Below are 18,053 nucleotides of genomic sequence, written 5' to 3' on the forward strand. Positions count from 1 at the left end.
TCATGGTATTCCCCTGCAGTTTTTTGCTGTTATTTGATTCCTAATCAAGGCAATCAGAAGAATTGCTTTACCTTGTTTATATGGACTTTATAACTGTTTTGTAATGCAAAATAATGGAATTGAATACGTGATTTTAAAAATTTCATTAATTGCAATTAGTTATTGAAATTCTGCAATTAATCATGATTTGAAAAAAATAATCATTGTTTGACAGCCCTAATTGTAACACTTGGTTAATTTTGGGAAATGGTCAGAGTTAGGTTTGGGCAACAAAACTTCTTGGTTTGGTTCAGAAAAAAAAGATTTTGGGTTACAAATAAAAATGTTTGTTATGCAATGCAGCATGATGTAAATATGTAAATACGCCATGTGAGAGACATCAGAGCCTGTTGACTGTATGTAAATTCTGTAACTTTATTTTAAAATGATGCTGGCTTTTGGTATCACATGGGGCACAAACAGCAGTCTCATTGGTGAAAGTCTAGATTTCTTTGGCCCATCAACCTCCCCTCCCTCCTGCCCCACACGGAGTTTGGCCCCACTCAGACTCTCACAGACAAAGTACTGATGTGAACTGGTTCACATTGGAGTTAGTTGAAGGCCAAGTACATCTCATAAAGAAGCTGAAGGGTGCCTTTTGCTTGATATCCCAAACCTAGAGGCGTTACAAAGTGTCTGTATTTGACAACCTGAGAATGAGGACAGGCAATCAGACTCCTTAACTCTATTCTTACATTAAATAATACTTCCTCACCCTATCGTTACAGAGTTAAAATGGACAAATAAAAAAGCACATATACAGTTGGCACTATAAGTATTTTGACCCTTCATTTATTGCTTGGTACCACCACCATTGGCAGCAATTCTAGGCTCTGCATTGATTAACCTCAGTATCTTTTTAATGTTTCTTCTTTGCTAGTTCATCAGTGTTTTTCATATGGACTGAGTGCACCAGTGGTCTTCAGTTGTCCGTCATGTTTTCATTAGGGTTCACTGTAGGGACACCTTAAGGACATTCAGACTTTTTCTAAAGCCAATCCAACAATGTCCTTACTGTGTGACTTATTGTACTATAGCATAGGGTTTTGGGTGAGTGCATTCTTGAGCAGGTGTTCATCAAGGATCTGTCTCTACCCTTGAGAAGAATCCATCCCCATAGCAAGTACCATGCTTCATTGGAATAATGCTGTATCAACCAGTTGATGAACTGCCTTGTGGCTTTCGCTATGATGGCGCCATGATGCAGAGCTCATTCCAAGAAGTTATATATTTTGTCTCATGAAACCACTGATGTTTGCTGGTTGGCAAGTATCTCTTGGCCTGTTATGTGTTGCTTTTGTGGTGACTTCTATCTTGCGATGCTACAGTAAAGGTCTGATGGATGAAATGCTGCAGTGATGCCGGCCCCTTTGACAGGCTCTGTCATCTCTGTAGAGAAACTCTGCAGCCCTGTTGGATGGCCATTAGGTTCTTGGTCACTTGCCTGACCGATGCTCTTGTTGCTCATTTTCTCTCTTTGGCTACAGAGCCAGCTCTGGGAAGAATCACGGCATTTCCAGACTTCTTCTTTTACATGACGATGCCCACCTGGCTCCTGGGAGCTTTCATTGATTTTGCAACTTCTTGCACTCCTTCATGGATCTTTGCCTTGACACAATTCTATCTTGGACCTCTAAGAGTCCCTTGGACTTTGGGGCTTTCAGGTTTTACTGTAAACTAAGGGACCTTGTTTTTAATGGTGCGTGCCTTTAATTAATGTCCAATCTACTGAATTTCTGCTTTAAATCAACTTCAATAATGATCAAATAAGAGGATCATGAACATCAAAAATCAACTGGTAGTGTAATAGCCAATGATCTAATTACTGAGTTTAGTTTAGTTTATTTATTTGCACATTTAGATTTAAAGAAAGGAGAAAAAAAGGAATAAGAATATAAAACAGTTAACATGTGCAGGTGATGTAGAAACCTACAAAGGGCTTTTCTAAGGACCCTACTTTGAGCAAAGAATAAAATATACTCAAAGTTAAAAAATACAACATGATTCAAAGTAAAATATCAGTTTAAATACATATCTTTAACCTGGTCATCACTACTAAAAAGAAATGAACGGAATGTCAAATAAATCGATATGAAGCAGAAACACAGTAACCACACGAAACAGCTATGATTTATACACTACCAAATCTCCTTTACATCAAACCACTTTCAAGTTTCTTTTTGTGTTAGGACAAAGACATAGAACCTGTTAAAAAGTTTAAGTTCGTGTTCCATAATTTGGCTCCACAGTATTTCAAATAGTACTGTCCACTAGACATTTGATACATTGGTAGGTAAAGTTTTTTTGTTTGTCTTGTAGGATAACAATTAACCTGAGAATTGTAGATAAAAAAGTTAAGAGCTTTCTTGTAAGTCTGTTTTCATATATAGCACTTGCAGCATTACTGAAGTATATACTTGAGTAAATTATGTACTTTTGTAGTTCAGAAATAATACATTTCCAAAAATGAATATTGCATTAAGATGCAAGTATGAACACTGAATTAAGGCCAACATTTGAATGAATCCTCAATTAGGTTTATTACACAACAAGGGGGCCAAGTCATCTCCAATAAACATGGCACGCTCTCCCCTTAAATCTCTGTTTCTCTGTCTCTCGCTATGTACTCTGCAGTATGTCTCTCCTCCTCTCCTTCCATAAGTACTAGTTCTCAGAGGGAGAAGAGGGCGATTCCTGCAGTGCACTTCAGATAAGACACAGCAGGGAACTCTCTTCATCCGTCTCAAACTGTCTCACCACTTAACATTCTGCCTCCCATGGGAAATAGCCCTCATTTATTCAAAAGCTACAAAGCACTGTCAAGGCATACATGCAGGAATATGAGCCATGGCTAAGCAATTGGCTTTTGCACTTGTGAAGGAATAGGTAGTGACTCGTACAGTGCTTCTCAAACTAGCATGCAGCAGTACCAGTTCAGCAGCCACTGGTCTCGCCAGGCCTTGCTGGGCATTGTTTATAATGTGATGCATTTATGGAGGAGCAATTGGACAGTCTTGTAGGATAATAAAAACAAAGGGATTCACTGCTTTGCATTTTGCGCCTGGTCACCCACATTGACTTGTAATCGGCATCACACGGGTCCAATCAATGGCCTGATGGCGAGGCTATTGAGACCCAGTGGAAGGTACAAAAGGCCAAGTAGATGACTGTATGTCTGATGGATCTGTGGGCTCTGATTACCAGACTGTGGTGTGCACTTTGTAGGTTTAAACTCTGGAATGCAGAGAAATTCATCATGAGTTGCTGAACATCCAAAGCAACTGTTTAAATGGGTTGCTTTATTGCTTTTCTCTTCGTAATGAAATGCACCACTTATCCAAAGGGAGCATTTTGACCTTCAGGGGGATAAAGGGAAAACAAGATAAGCATGAAAAAGGTGAATGGGTAATGGTTTTGTTGTGATTCTGTTGGTAGGCAGTCTAATAGCAGCTCAAAGATGATCTACACCTGCACACAGCCAAGCCGCACACCTCTGAAGTACCACACTGGCACGCTGACACATACTGCTGAGAGTTGGTCATCTGTGCTCCTCAGCAAGGCTTTGAACTGTTGTTGCTTGAACTGCTTTGAACACCGTGGTACTGTCAAATCTGGGAGATCAAAACTGGTGTGTGTGTGTGTGTGTTTACTTATTTGAGTGTGTGACGTTATTTACCAAACCTTGTGGCATTTGACACTGGGAGGTGTTAATGAGTCATTGTTTCAAAGGCTGCTGTGTAGAGAGAGATAGAAACTGGCATGCTTTAGGGGAGGAACAGGATATGTAATATCACACACTTTCGCACACATCCAGATCGCATCCTCTTTCCAAAAAGAGACACACACACACTCACCTAATGCTCAACTATCAAACTGCTTCCTTGACATCAAAGCAAAGTTGATAAAGCAGACACCCATGCCAGGCACACATACAGGTATACAAGTGCACACACACAAGCAAGCACAAGTAGGAATATTTGATTTGAATTTGATTTAGTGTATTTTTATCCATATAATTTGTGCCTGCACTCCAGTGTCATGCTGCAGGCTGAGGGGCACCTTCTTTACAGGTGTTTCCAGTCCTTGACAACTTGACAAGCATAATAAATATATCAGAGAAATGCAGCTTAGATGTTTATTCAAATGCAGTTATTGTTGTGGAGGAGTGGATGAGTAACTCTGCTCCTTCAATACGCAACTGACGCTGAGGTTTGATTCAGCTGTACTTTAAGTGCTGCAGTCGAGCCTCTTAGTGACCGCAGGATATTGCAAACTGACCGCCTTACCAAAGAGGCTATTAAAGATGAAGGATGCAGATTTTCTTGAAAGGAAAACTTGTACAGAGGTGATTCCTCTCAATCACCACTTATGACCCTATTGAAGTGTGTGGCGGTTTGTTTATTTATTTGCGGAGACTCTGCCCTCTGCCCGTATTTTCTGTATGTTCTTCTAATTTTTTGTGTTCAGGACATTTATAGGCATGAGGTCAGAGCTTTATAAAAAGGTAGCAACCAGGTGCCAGTCTGAATGCAGCAGGCATCCAAGAGACATAGCGCCAAAAGATAGGATATAAAAAGAGAATAGAGACATGACAGTGTATGTTGGTGCTCCAGAAGCATAAGCAGTCACTCACTCGGCTCTAGCTACATTGAGAGAGAAATCTAATTGCAGCAGTGGACTAAACCATTTGGTACCTTTAAGGGATGAGAGGGGCCTTAGAGAGCTTTCACTATTGTTTTTTTCATGCAAAGTTCAGTCTTTCAGCCAGTTTATTCAGACTACTTTAATTAATGGCACTAATTGCTTTTTTGAGGGCCCCCTCCCATTGGAGCCCTGGGTCGACAGTCCCAAAATTTTGAAGACTTTTCACCAAGTTGCTGGTGCACAATTTATGATTTTTCTAAAAACAAAGCTGTAAATTTATAGAATTTATATAATGCATTTATTTGGTAAATTCTGTTTTTCTGTTTTAATGCTTAAGTCAAGCCTGATCTTTCCTTATAGATGAAAGATCCAAACAATGAGGCTTCCAGCTTATTAATTAACCACTGGTTTCAAATCCCTACTGGGAATCAGCTAGTACCAAAAGCCCAGGTATCATGTTGGGATTGAAAAAGTCAGATCATGTATCTCAACAGCCACTGCCTTTCCCACAGCACTAACATTTAACTTAAGAATGGGTGTTGGATTTTGGAGGTTTACCCACCTAAGATCTAAACTGGCAGGGAAATTCACTGATATACAGCTATTCTGCTTTAAAATCCTCTTATTTTAATCTAAAATACATGAACTTTCAACACATACCTCTCAGGAATAACCTGTAAATGTGTCTGCAAACATCAGAGGACACAATGGGGGTTCCAGCTCCAAGGTTGAGTAACTGAGCCCTGTGATATCTGTTGCTCTCTCTGGCATCTGTTGCTCTCCTCGTACTCCCCTTGCAGCTACACTACTCGGATCCCTCTCCTTTTTCTGTCCCTGGATCCCCATGTGGCTCTCTGGCCTAATCTGGTTAGACAGACCAGTTTCCAGTGCTGCTCATGCATGTGTAGAGACCAATGGGAGAAAGTTAAAGGAAGTAAATTGAGCGAGAAGAATGGCAGAAGCAGGGAGACTGAAGAAGAGTGTGTGCAGCAACTGCATTGTAAAGTCATGTAGACAGAGGTGGTTTGCCTTATCCTGTTGTTATGTTTTTCTGTTACCTTGGTGATGGCAGCAGGTCATTAAGTCTGAGGGACACACAAACATTTTTCTGCACAAATAGGTGCACGCATATGTCCACAGCCACTGTCTCAATCCACATGTTCTGTCCAAGCAAATGTACACACATGTTCTAAGCCCAGAATTCACACACAAACACACAGAACTTGGACTCTGACACACCAAGACACTAGCACATGGTAGCATGAACACATGCAAATACACCTTCACACTCCCCTGACACCTGAGCAGACAGACTGCAGGGTCAACTGCTCTCTTACTGTGTCACTTTAACTCTGGCTCAGGGCCCAGCTCTGTCTAACACCATGACCTCCCCATGTGGTCTCGCTCTCCCCAGGCAGTAAACAAGGCCACACACTCTGGACTGTGTGTGTGTGTGTGTGTGTGTGTGTGTGTGTGTGTGTGTGTGTGTGTGTGTGTGTGTGTGTGTGTGTGTGTGTGTGTGCGTGTGCGTGTGTGCGCGTGCGCAGGTGAATGTGTGAGAGACAAAGAGAGGGAGAGAACGGGAACTTACATACGTTTCTTTCCAGTAACACACCTGGAAAACCTCCGTCCTTCAGTTCAAACTTTTTTCTTGCATCTGTAGGTATTTCTTATTTATTGCGTGTGTGTGGCTGTTTTTAGATGAAATTCCAATTCATGAGGATGTTCCTTAAACTTACAGCTGCTCTGCAAAACCTGAGGACTCTGTTTTTTTATATGGCCTCCTCTTCTATTCCCACTTACTAGGTTTGGACACTGACCATGACAAAAAAACAGTACTCTGATATGGCATCGCATAGCCTTTCTGCCCAGCTGATATTTCTTAACTCTCAGCTTTTAGATACAAAAGGCAGTTTTGGAAGGCAACACAGATAGGCAAGGCTTATATTTAGTGACAAGGTGCCACAAATATTTTTTTGACAATAGGATATCCTCATGCAATTGAAGGTGCACTATTGTGAGGGTAAAATCTGTTTTTATCAGGGGGAGTCGCAAAGTGAAGCTGCAACAGATATACTGCCTAACTGAGAATGTCTACATGCACATGCCCTTATTCCACAAAAACGATAATATCTGTGTACATGTCCAATGAAAATGAATATTCGTGCAAACGCTTCTGTTTACATGCAGCTGTGCATGTTCAGAATAACATGCTCTATTACGCTGTTTATCACATCAAAATATGGAGAAGTAGAACATCTGAAGCTGCTTGTCATTTTGCTTCTTTGCATCAAAATGGGATTTTTTCACAGTGGCAGACCTGTTGGACTCCCTCTTCCCTTCCTTCACCCTCTTGAAAAGCCTAATGCTGCTCTACAATTTGGAGCCACCTAAGAATTGCTGAGTCAGCCTTTTGGCCAGCAACCAATCACAACTAATCGAAGCAGCCATCTTTGCTTTTATATATCATTATTGACCCAGAATATATTGTTATTTGCACTCATAATTTGGGGGAAGTTGCTGCAGGGAAAGAATATGCACATTCACAATCACAGTTGGGACACTGTGTCCTGAAAATGATGACTAAATTAAAGTCTAATCTTTGGCAATGTGGTTAGATAAGTTATAAGTTCAGTCTCTGCTTAAGCAGTAGTATAATAGTATTGATCCTGAACAATTCTTACTGTAATAAAGAGATTCTACTACAGTATAAATCAGTGCTAAAGGTTGTGTGTGTGTGTGTGCTGTCTTTTAGAACACACCGGTGGGAAGATCAGTGTTCATGGTGAACGCAACAGACCCCGACCAGGGCACCGGAGGCAGTGTTCTCTTCTCCTTCCAGCCGCCCTCTCCTTTCTTTTCCATCGACGGGGCCCGAGGCACCGTCACTGTCATCAAACCCCTGGACTATGAGACAACCTCAGCGTACCAGCTTACCGTCAACGCCACGGTCAGCACACACATAACAGAAATTTTCTGTCTACATTAACACAGAGCCAACACACAATGCATACTGAACTTTTCTTTCTGTTTTTATCAGGATCAAGACAAAGTGAGACCTCTGTCCCGGCTTGCAAACTTAGCTATCACCATCACTGATGTCCAGGACATGGACCCCATTTTCACCAATCTGCCCTACAGTACCAACATAGAGGAGGATGTTCCCCTGGTCAGTACAGTCCCGCCTGACATCACACTGCCACAGCATTCATGCAGCTTTTATTTGAAATGCTGTAATCTGTCCATTCCTTCCCCTGCCATCCTTCTCTGTTGCCAACATGTTCCACTTATTTCTCACCTCATCGCTCATCCCCAGCTCTTCCTGTCCCATGTTCTAACTCCTCTTTGATTATTCAGGAGGTGTTTGGAGCAGGTGCAAGAGAAATATGGTTAGAAATCAGGATCTATTATAGAGTTATTATCAGGGTGGTATGTCTTGACTCTCATCCTCCTTCCTGGAGCCCCCCCCCAGGAACCTACACACATCCAAACTCTGCCTCAGGCCCCTACATACAGCACTGCAAGAGTAGGAGACTGTAATTACTGTGGGAGATTTACAGTCCTGCTTCAGGGATGTGAGGCCGCTAGCAAAGGTCACTGGGGCTATAGGATTTATCTCACCATGCTTCCTCATGTGCTCGTACCGCTGCATGTGTGTGAAGTATGAAGTCTTTGCATTGTGCCAAGTGCTAAGCAGTGGAGTCTCCTCATGACCTTACCTTTGTCTTTATTGCAAGTTGCTTTGTAATGGGTATCTAATACACCGAATGTCTGTTTCCCTGTACACCATTATGTTCACTCCCCTGACTCAGCCCTCTAAACTCAGTTCCCAGGTGGCTAATGGTCCAGCTATTGATGTTTCCACTCGTAGAGAGGGAATTGCACACAGGGGCATAATACTGTCCATCCTTATTTCTGTTCTCTCTCCCTCTATCTCTATCAGTTTTATTCCACCTCTCCCAAAATCTCACCCAACCCAGCAACCCCCCCGACTCAAACACCCACCCGCACGGCACCTCGCCCTCCCTCCCTCAGCCTGCACGCGCTGTAGTAGAAATGTCAAGTGCTACATTTGCATGCATATTAACGGGGCGTGACGGAGTCGACGCCCGGTGTCTCCCTGACTCTCTGATTCATCAACTGTCACCAGGAAGGTCACAGCAGGAGGGAGAGGAGGGGGAGCTGTGAGGGGGCAGAGAGAGAGAGAGAGAGAGAGAGAGAGAGATGTTGGGGTGAAATGAGAAAAAGGTGAGAGGAAAAAGTTAGATGACGAAATAAAGAGGAGAGAGTTAAAAAAGAGCGGCATTACGCTGGATCACAAAGTTGACACTGGTGAGTGGATTCCAGATTTCTCACAGCAGCTGAGCAGCGTTAAGCCTCAGTAATACTGCCTCAGAGTGTTGTAGCTCTTGCCTCTAACAGTAGGGGGCAGTGTATAATCCTATTACAGCAAGGCTGTGGGAGGAGGTCACGGCAGGCATGCAGCCAAAATCTGTTGCCGAGCCCCTTTGACCCCACAACAGATAGAGACAGGATAACAACAGTGTTTAAAGTGAGACAGAAAGACATAGAAATACAGGCCAACAATGCCACAGCGCGCGCACACACACACAAACACACACACAAACACACACACACTCACTCACACACACTTCCGATGCCCTCATGTGCGATTCTAACAGGCATGTGTCATTTCCATTAGGCTGTGTTGGGTGGTGATAAGCTGAGGGCGTACAGTGACGGAACGAGTGTCAACTGTTCTCAAGGTCCGTGACATTTACACGTAAAGGGATATCAAACTTGGATCCCTGTCATAGGTCATTTCTCAAAGGTGTGAGTGCGCACACACTCACACGCATGCAAACTCTCCCCCTCTATATCTGCCTCTCAGTTCCTGTTTGTTTCTCTGTGTCTGTCTCTCTCTTTTTCTCCAGCCAATCAACCCGTCATCCGTGGAAAACTTTGACAAAGGAGTAGAAGAAAATATTTTCTTTTTTCAGATGAAATCACAGGGCAGGGTTTTTCAGCTGTTATAGCTGTGAATCCATGCTGCTTGGACTGACGTTTAAGCTCCTTCTAGGACAAACACAATTTGGCTGTCAAATCAATGAGGAGAAAGAGAGAAGAGGAGAATGGGTTGGGGGGTAATGCACTGTATAGCTTGAAATGAAAGGATGAAGAGGGTGGGGGGTGGCTTTGGTTTGGGGAGATGTGCTGGTGTGTGTGTGGGAGTGTTTGTGTTTGCAGGAGAGGGGATTGTATCTTTGATGGTTGATTGAACATATTCCACTTGTGTGGACAGCTCGAGAATATTGCTCATATTAATTCTGCATCACTTCATCTCCTCACTCGCTCTCTCTGTCCCTTATTTCTCTCCTAGACTGTTCCTAAATCTTCTGTGTGTGTGTGTGTGTGTGTGTGTGTGTGTGTGTGTGTGTGTGTGTGTGTGTTTCCCTCTCAGCCAGTGATTGGTGTGAATCAGTCTCTCTAAAAGGCTTGTAATTGATTCTGCTGTAATTGGTCAATGACAGGAGATGCTTTGGCAGAAATGGAGCATAAACACGCCTAAGACACAATTTGCAGGATCAATGGGAGGCAGCTTCTTGGGTGTGAGCGAGAGAGCTAAGGGGGATGAGTGAGGGAGCAAAGGAGGGTTGGAAAAGGAGAGAAGGAAGGAAAAGGGGAAGTAGGGAGGGTCCCTCCATCTCTCACTGCAGCACAGGGGTTTTTAAGTATCACCACCGTGTCTGATTGAGGCACGAAGGCTGGGAAAGCTCAGCGGATCAAAGACTTTTCAAACAGCTTTTGCTCTCTTTCTTTTTCTTTTTTTCATTTTTTTCCCAACTGTCATACTGTGGTTTTGTCGAGTTGTAGACGCTTTTGCACCATCTGAGAGTTTTGAGACAATGAAAGGAGAAATAAAACCTGATGAAATGCTAATAAAACACACAATAATGAAAAAAAAAGTTTTTGATTTGCCTGCTGTGATGCTGTTTGCCTTTTTGTTCACTGTTTTTTCCCTTTGAGTGGAAATACAGTGCTCTTATGTTTCAGAATAATTTGCTGTCTTTATGAGGCAAAAGTGCTCATTCATGGTCTTCTCAGAATAAGGAGTATCTGACTGAGAAATATTGTGTCTTCAAGTTGATGCTTCAGTTACAGATTTCACTGATTCATGCCATCTTGCAGTCTAACAGTATGTTTTTGTGTGTGTGTGTGTGTGTGTCTGCAGGGATACGAAGTGCGCAAGATAACAGCCATTGACCAGGATCTCGGCCGACCGAGAGGCATCGGCTACACCATCATCTCAGGTCTGAGCCACATAATCAATCTGACATCCACAGCACAGAGAGGGGAAATCGATCACTTCTTATCATAATCCCACAGCAATAATAGACAAGTCTCATCAAGCACAGCAGTCAATAACAGCAGAGAGCGGCCTGAGAATTGGAGAATGGGCTCGACCATAAGCAGTTATTAATCACTGTTGGGTGCCGTTGTGCGGAAGTCAGCCCTCATTTAGTGTTATCATTCACCAGTTGGCTCGTGCCATCAAAACAGGATTATGGTTTGTCAGAGTGACAGACTTAACCTTCAGCAGAGGAGTGTGATCTCATGATTTTCTGTTGTTGCTGGCTTGTGTTGTTTGATTGTTTTATTAGATATGTCTTACAAGCAGTGTGGGAAAAGGGTGTCGAGATAAAGAGTCAGTGCTAATGACGGCCATACGGGGCGTCCTCCTACAATCCATAACTGTTACTATACCTGAGAGTTTCACTTTAAAGGAGAAGAGAGGAAGCCGCAGTTTGCAGGGTGCTGATAAGGTTATAGCAGTGATCCTGCTTTAATACTCCTGAAGAATTTTCTTACCTCTGCCAAGGATGTGATGTTTGTGCCTGCCAGTTACTTTGTCTGTCGGTCTGCCAGGAGGATATCTCAAAAACTCAAAACGGATTTCCATGAAACTCTGTGGACAGATTTACCTTGGGGCAAGGAGCTTTAAGTTAGATTTTGGTGTTGATCCATATCTGGGATTGTCCCTATTAAGTATCTTATTATTTAGCATTATCTATGTAATGACATGAAAAACAGAAATGATTCCAAATCCCTTTGGTAAGTTTGCAGGATGTAGAAATCAATTTAATTAAACTTTTAATGACAGAAACTGTGTTTTGAGGAATAACAGCGCGTAGGAAATGCCTGTAGTGGTGATGGAGGTATTGTTTTATGCATAGTTGTCTGTCCATGCTGTACAGGGATGTTTACAAACACACACATTTGCACTGTTTTACTCTCAGCCTTTTTACTAATGTTACTTTCTGAGGGTTTTGCGTGTTTCCTTAGTGACAAGATTTGAGCTTAAAACACTCCACTGTTCTGAATTTCCAATCCTGTGAAACCACTGTGGAGATTGTGTTGAACCTATATGAACTGATGAATGCGGCCACACTGAAGTGAATGATACAATGAAAAGGAGACATATAAGCAAGAAGAGAGAAGAGGACTACCTGTAGTGGGACACACATAGTGCACTGTAGTGTTGTCATTGTAACTAGATTACTCAAAACTGAGATTAATACAGCTGTCATGTTCACACTGTAACAAGGTTACTCACAGTAAGTCTGTAATGGAGCAAGCATAACTCAGTTAACACCGCTCAGTAAAATGACAATTACAATCCTCTCTATTACTCCTACTGTAGTTTCTGTGTCGCACCATCTGATTATTTTTTGTGTTAATTATTTTGCACATAAAGGTCAGAGGGGTAAAAGGAAATTGTATCTTTATGACAACAACAGATCCTTCTCAATAGTAACTTGACTATCAACTACTTCATGTAAACTCAAATAATTGTGAAATAATTAAATTTGAATTCTTGTGACTAATCTGTGTGTGTCAGAGCCGCTGAATGGGCTTCATTAAACACCAGTGGGTACGCAGAAATCTGTGCTCGAACCGTTAAACGTTTTACTCACAGATTTGAAAATCATCAGTATTTTCTTACACACAAAGGCCTGGCTGGCTTTGACAATGTGAATGCACACCTTTTAACTAAATGCATAAAAACTGGGTGTCCCAGTCCTAGATTACAATGGTATGTATGAGAATGACCATATGTAAAATGTCAGTTTTTTGTTTTTGTTTTTTTTATATACGTGGTCTGTGATGATTAGCTACTACCGCCATTAAATTCTACATATGTAAAAGGTATATAAAAGATTCTGATCTACCTCCAAGTAAGTGTTAAGATATCTGGCCTTGTTGAAAGATATTGCCGTCCATGCCTTCAGGAGAGAGCGCGTCTTCAGAGACTGATATAACGTGTTTAAAGAGATCGATTAACGGCTTATCAGCTGTTTGCGATTGCCAGGAAATCACTAATGTGTGCAAAGAAACAACTTAACTGCTTTCTCCATGATGCACCGCTAGGCAGATGTATTTTCTTATATTGTGAAATGGTGGCATAGCAGCATGCTGACTGCAAATAGTGGCCTGTGTGCCTGTCAGTTTAGAATGAGTCTCATTCAGTAAGTGGTCTGTTTGCTTACCTCTCCCCCTCCATATTACTATTAAGATTAAAAACAACATTTTTGGCTTGGCAGCCCTCACACTGATATAATACTGCTTTAACACCCCTGTAAGGTGTTCATTTTCATCACAATCATGTTTCAATCCTGAAGGATGAACAACCCCTCAAAGATCCTTCAGGTCTGAAACACTGATCTGTGTGTTGGAAAAGAACACCAGTTGGGAGGATTACATTGCGTAGACTGTATCCTTTAAACTCTGCGTGCCCCCGTCAAGCCCAGAACGGCCAGGATGGAAGAACATCGGTGCCTCCAGTATTGCCAGCTGGCTGATAAGGGCTGGCACTGTCGCACCATGGGAATTTTGGGTGATGAAGATATTCATTGTTTTGCCATCTGCTGAGTCACTGCCTGACCTCACTGCTGAACGAAGGAATTTGACCCCCGTGTGTGCATGCACGCATGTGAGCTTGTACACAGTCATGTATTATTTGTGAATGTCTGTGCTTCAGTGCATGTGTGCACAGTCCAGAGCCCAGCCCACTTCTTCATGGAGCTCACTATAAACACTTTGCTCCCATTCACTGCACACACCTACTTAGTCTTACTTACCATCTGCTGCCACATGTTGTATTGTTGTGTGTGTTGTGTTTGCTGCAAAGTTGAAGGGCTGAGTTAAGCTCTAGAGGAGAAGAGCATTAAAAAGACATTAATTAGGTGTTGCGATGTATTCCCAGTCGTTGCAAAAATCAAGAGTTATAGCACCGCGCTAAGCCCTTATGGAGATGGAGCCTGTAGGCTTGATAAAATCATTATAAGTTTGATAGATAATGAAAGTTGAAGGGTGATGCAGTGCCAGTAGATAAAGGTGGGAGGGTAAGGTTGTCAGATGATTTTCTATGCGTGTGTTTGTGTGTGTGTGTCTGTGTGTGTGCGCGCGCTTTGCTTGTACATGTGTATTTTCCCATATGTCTCTGTCTATCCAGGCTCATGTGCTCTGCTGCAGTCAGATTAGTGTGAGGGAGCGCTTGTTTGCAGACTTAAGTGTGACTCCACACAACGCCTTCCCGCTCCTCGCCCCGAGTGTCCTCAGAGAGTGCGGCTCACTCCTGCGGGACTCGTCTCATTAGTTCAGTAATTAAGATAAACGAGGTTTTAATTGCAGCTGTGATTTATGCTAATGATTGTGGGACTCAAGATGAGGATTTCCTCTCCCTCCTCCAATCAGAGGGCGGATCTGGGATTTGATGTGTACAAGAGATAGCATCACAGCAGCGCTCTGCCTCCAATGTTGCAGTTGTTATTGTTTGTTGTGATGGAGGAGATTCGGCGGGGCGGTTCTGATGGTAAATCCCCGGCCCACAGGGTATGATGTATCCCTTATTGGACCTCTGACCTACTGGTCTCATTATAAATCAACGGCTCTGAGCTTACTATGATCACAGCTCTCTGAAAGCTTTCTACTGATTGTACTTTCAGACCCAAAATGTTCCAACAAAAACAAACCATGAAAAGAAGAATTTTAGTACATGCTCTTAGTGGCTGTTGCCTTAAACAAACACACATAAGAGAGGTGATATTGATTTAATGACCTTTTAATGACCTAATATACATCATTGTAGAAGTGGTGCAATTGCTTCTTATATTTCCTTGTCCTGTAAACAGGGATACCCAAATGTGCTTCTACTGCCTAATGATGTAAACGGCTGCACGTCTCAATTGCGATTTACAGTATAATTGTCAAAGCCTAAAGACCAGCTTAAAAGCTCCATTAACTATGGGTTGTGGGCTTGCAAAACTATTGAAACATGGAAGATAAAAATAAGTTTTTCACTTCTAATCCACCAGTAATCATTGTGAGTATGCCCTGGTATTGCCGAGAGGCATGCTGAACCAGAATTAAATCATAGGTGCAAGAGATTTTTTTTGATTAATGAATGTGTAATTTTTGCAAGCCTTTTTATCTGAGGAAGCTTTGCAGAGTCACTGACAAATCATTATTGATCGGACAAACGCTGTAGAGGTGCTCTGGCAATTATCACCATTACCGAGCTCTCTCCTGGCACTGCTAATGTTCAGCCGAATATTTCATTTGTGATCTGACTAAAATGGAAGAAGTCTCCGTGTGTCTGTTCTTCAATTTTCTCAACAATAATTGTTCAGATTGACTTCACATATGGTTGGTGTATTGCTGAGGACACAAGGAAGTGCAGTGCCCAGTACAAGCTCTTGAGATCTACGGGCAGGGTGGAGAGTATCAAAATGTAATAGTGTTTTGTATTTGTACAAAATATAGTGCATGTATTTCATTGCAGTTACAGTTTAAAGTTGTGGTCTTTTGAATACACTTTACACCTTTAAAAATAGATTAACTTTGCTAACTTTGTTTTTATTTGCCCTAACACCATGTCCGAACTGAATGTGGTGCAAGCAGATATTAATTTGACTGCACTGTTTCCTGTTGGAATGTTCCAACTGGCCACGATCAATGCAGCGCTGTTTTCTTTTTTCTTTTTCTTTTTTAGCGGAACTTTTGTCTGATGCCCTGTTTCTAATTATTCCTGTCGCTCTTTGTAAAATCTCCACCATAAACAAAGAATGGCTGATTCATCAAGGTGAAATAAGCAGATGTCTACACATTATCACCTCATTCTACTATTAAAATCTAAATAAATTGGCAACTGGCTGTCAGGAATGTTTTTGGCATGAAAATATAAGACCCGGACAAACGAGCTCAGCAAGACGACTGAAGTGTTCCAGAAGTAATTCAAAGAATTAAGAATACGTTGCTTAGTTTGAGTAATCTATCCCAATACATTACAAATGACATTTTAGGGCATGTACTTAATTATCTGTAGTGGAATACACTTTAAAAGCCACCCTCCCAACACTGTCTGTGGGACATATTTGTTAGTAATGTTATGTACACACTGTTTGATGTATTGAGAGAGGAGCTCTTTTAACTGTTGTACAGCTGGATGGCATGCTCAGTACATCTCACTTGTCACGGCCCATTCAAGAACAGATGAAGAAAGAGATGTTACATTGTAGCAAACTCACATATTTTGAGCATCAGCGATTTAACTTCCAGAATGAACTCTTTTATTCCTAGATACAGCCTGGCTTTGACTGCACTGAGCCCATTAAAACAGTCATAGTATAGTATGTCATCCAAAATAGCATGAAAAAGTCATTGTATAATATGTTGTCCAAAATAGCATAAATATTCATGTAAGACACTGGACTCAAATGACGCATGTACTCTAGCATCGTGAGGGGACACAGCTATGTCATGGCAGGTGTATTGCTCAGAACCCAACGAAGTGCAGTGGCGAGTGTGAAGTTGTTTGCATGAGCATATCTTGAGAAAGCTTCAAGCACCAATACTGGAGGTCAAACAATCGGTCCGTTCCCAAAAGGCATGCTTTGAATGGCGACTGCAGAAGTTAAATCTAAATGCTTTTCCCCTTGTCTGAAACTCTCTCATCTAAAAGGACTAAACATTATCCATGTAACAAAAAAGGGGATCTTCCCTTCATTACATTTTCTGAATCAGTCGAAATTGGCCACTGGCAATATTATATCAAGTGATGTCTCTTTCACTTCTAAATGTGCATTAAAGACCTGTTATAAGGTTCTGTTCTGGGCTCGTGCTGGTAATTGGCCCATTAGGAAATGCTGGAAGAGAGCATCAGAATTCGACAGGTGCTCAGGTATCTCTTTTGAGGCGCAACCAACCTGTTCAGGGAATCAAGTATCCGCCTGCTCCGTCTTGTTTCACTGGTTGCTATGACTCCAGTCACTGTTGGGAATGTTAAATGACCTTTTCCCCAATAACAATTGTAGTCTCTTACCAGGGACATATTTTTACAAAAGATAAAGACCAAGTAGTGTATAGACCCTTAGTGGTTTTCTAATAAAAACAAGTTCAGCATCAGACTTTTGCAATTAGCTTGTATTCACATATACCGCATATTAACCCTGAGGTTTTGACAACAGCTCGAGTAAACAAACAATCCCAAATTATCAGCCATTATCCATCCAAACCCACCCTGAGGACAACCAAAGCAGGAGCACAGACAGCCTCAGCCTGTTTCTTTGACATCAACCTAAGGGACTGACACGCCAAAGCCAAGACACAATGTCCACACAGTCTGTCTCTAAGAGATAGAAGGATAAAGGAAGAATGGAAAAAAAGGAGATCGAATCAGAGTATAATGCTCAAGAAATATGAAAATTCCCCAAATTTGGCCAAATGGATGTAAACTTTACCTCTCTAAAAAGAGCTTGGCTATCTGTGATTCCTAATACAGAGAGTTAGAGGCCAACAAGTCTTGTCCAAGAGTAATGCTGTCTGTAAAGGATAAGAGTTAAGCCCTCGTGTAAACTTTGTGTAGCCTCGCCACTGTGCTGTAATAATAGTGTAAGAACAAGCGGAATAAAAGTCAGCCTAGCATCGCGCAGAATGAAAGGACATCCCCCAAGCCTTTCATATCAGCCCCTTGTTTATCTCTGTGTGCTTGTTTCTATCTCTTTTGTCACACGCAAGCACAACTAATCCCATCTTAAGCCCTTTTCCATCTCTACCCTTTTCTTTCCTTTTAGATGATTCTTCCTTTTTCATTGCTTCGTCTCCGTGTTGGAAACTGCAGCAAAGAAATTGTCCCACTGCCAGCCAACTCCTCACATTCTCTTGCCTGACCGCATTGGATTTTAATTTGCAGCAACCCAAGCAGAATAATTGTCTAAATTGATAAAAGATGATAACTCAATTTTTCTATTTACTAAAAAATGCAACACTGTTTTGAAGTTTGTCAGAGGCTGCGGTGTGAGACCACATTA

At 41.9% G+C, this 18,053-nt stretch overlaps 1 protein-coding gene across 1 annotated transcript in view; it reads left to right on the forward strand.

Annotated features, from left to right (window-relative positions):
- Positions 1 to 18,053, forward strand: part of cdh23 (cadherin-related 23) — a 247,502-nt gene that overhangs the window by 81,419 nt on the left and 148,030 nt on the right. The window contains exons 7-9 of the mRNA XM_088086382.1: positions 7,439 to 7,633; positions 7,724 to 7,852; positions 10,916 to 10,994. Coding sequence (XP_087942508.1) covers positions 7,439 to 7,633; positions 7,724 to 7,852; positions 10,916 to 10,994 — 403 coding nt within the window. The remainder of the gene's footprint in view (positions 1 to 7,438; positions 7,634 to 7,723; positions 7,853 to 10,915; positions 10,995 to 18,053) is intronic.

The sequence above is a fragment of the Plectropomus leopardus genome, chromosome 13, assembly GCF_026936395.1.
Source record: "Plectropomus leopardus strain MGB_pleo_1.0 chromosome 13, ASM2693639v1, whole genome shotgun sequence".
NCBI lineage: Eukaryota > Metazoa > Chordata > Actinopteri > Perciformes > Serranidae > Plectropomus > Plectropomus leopardus.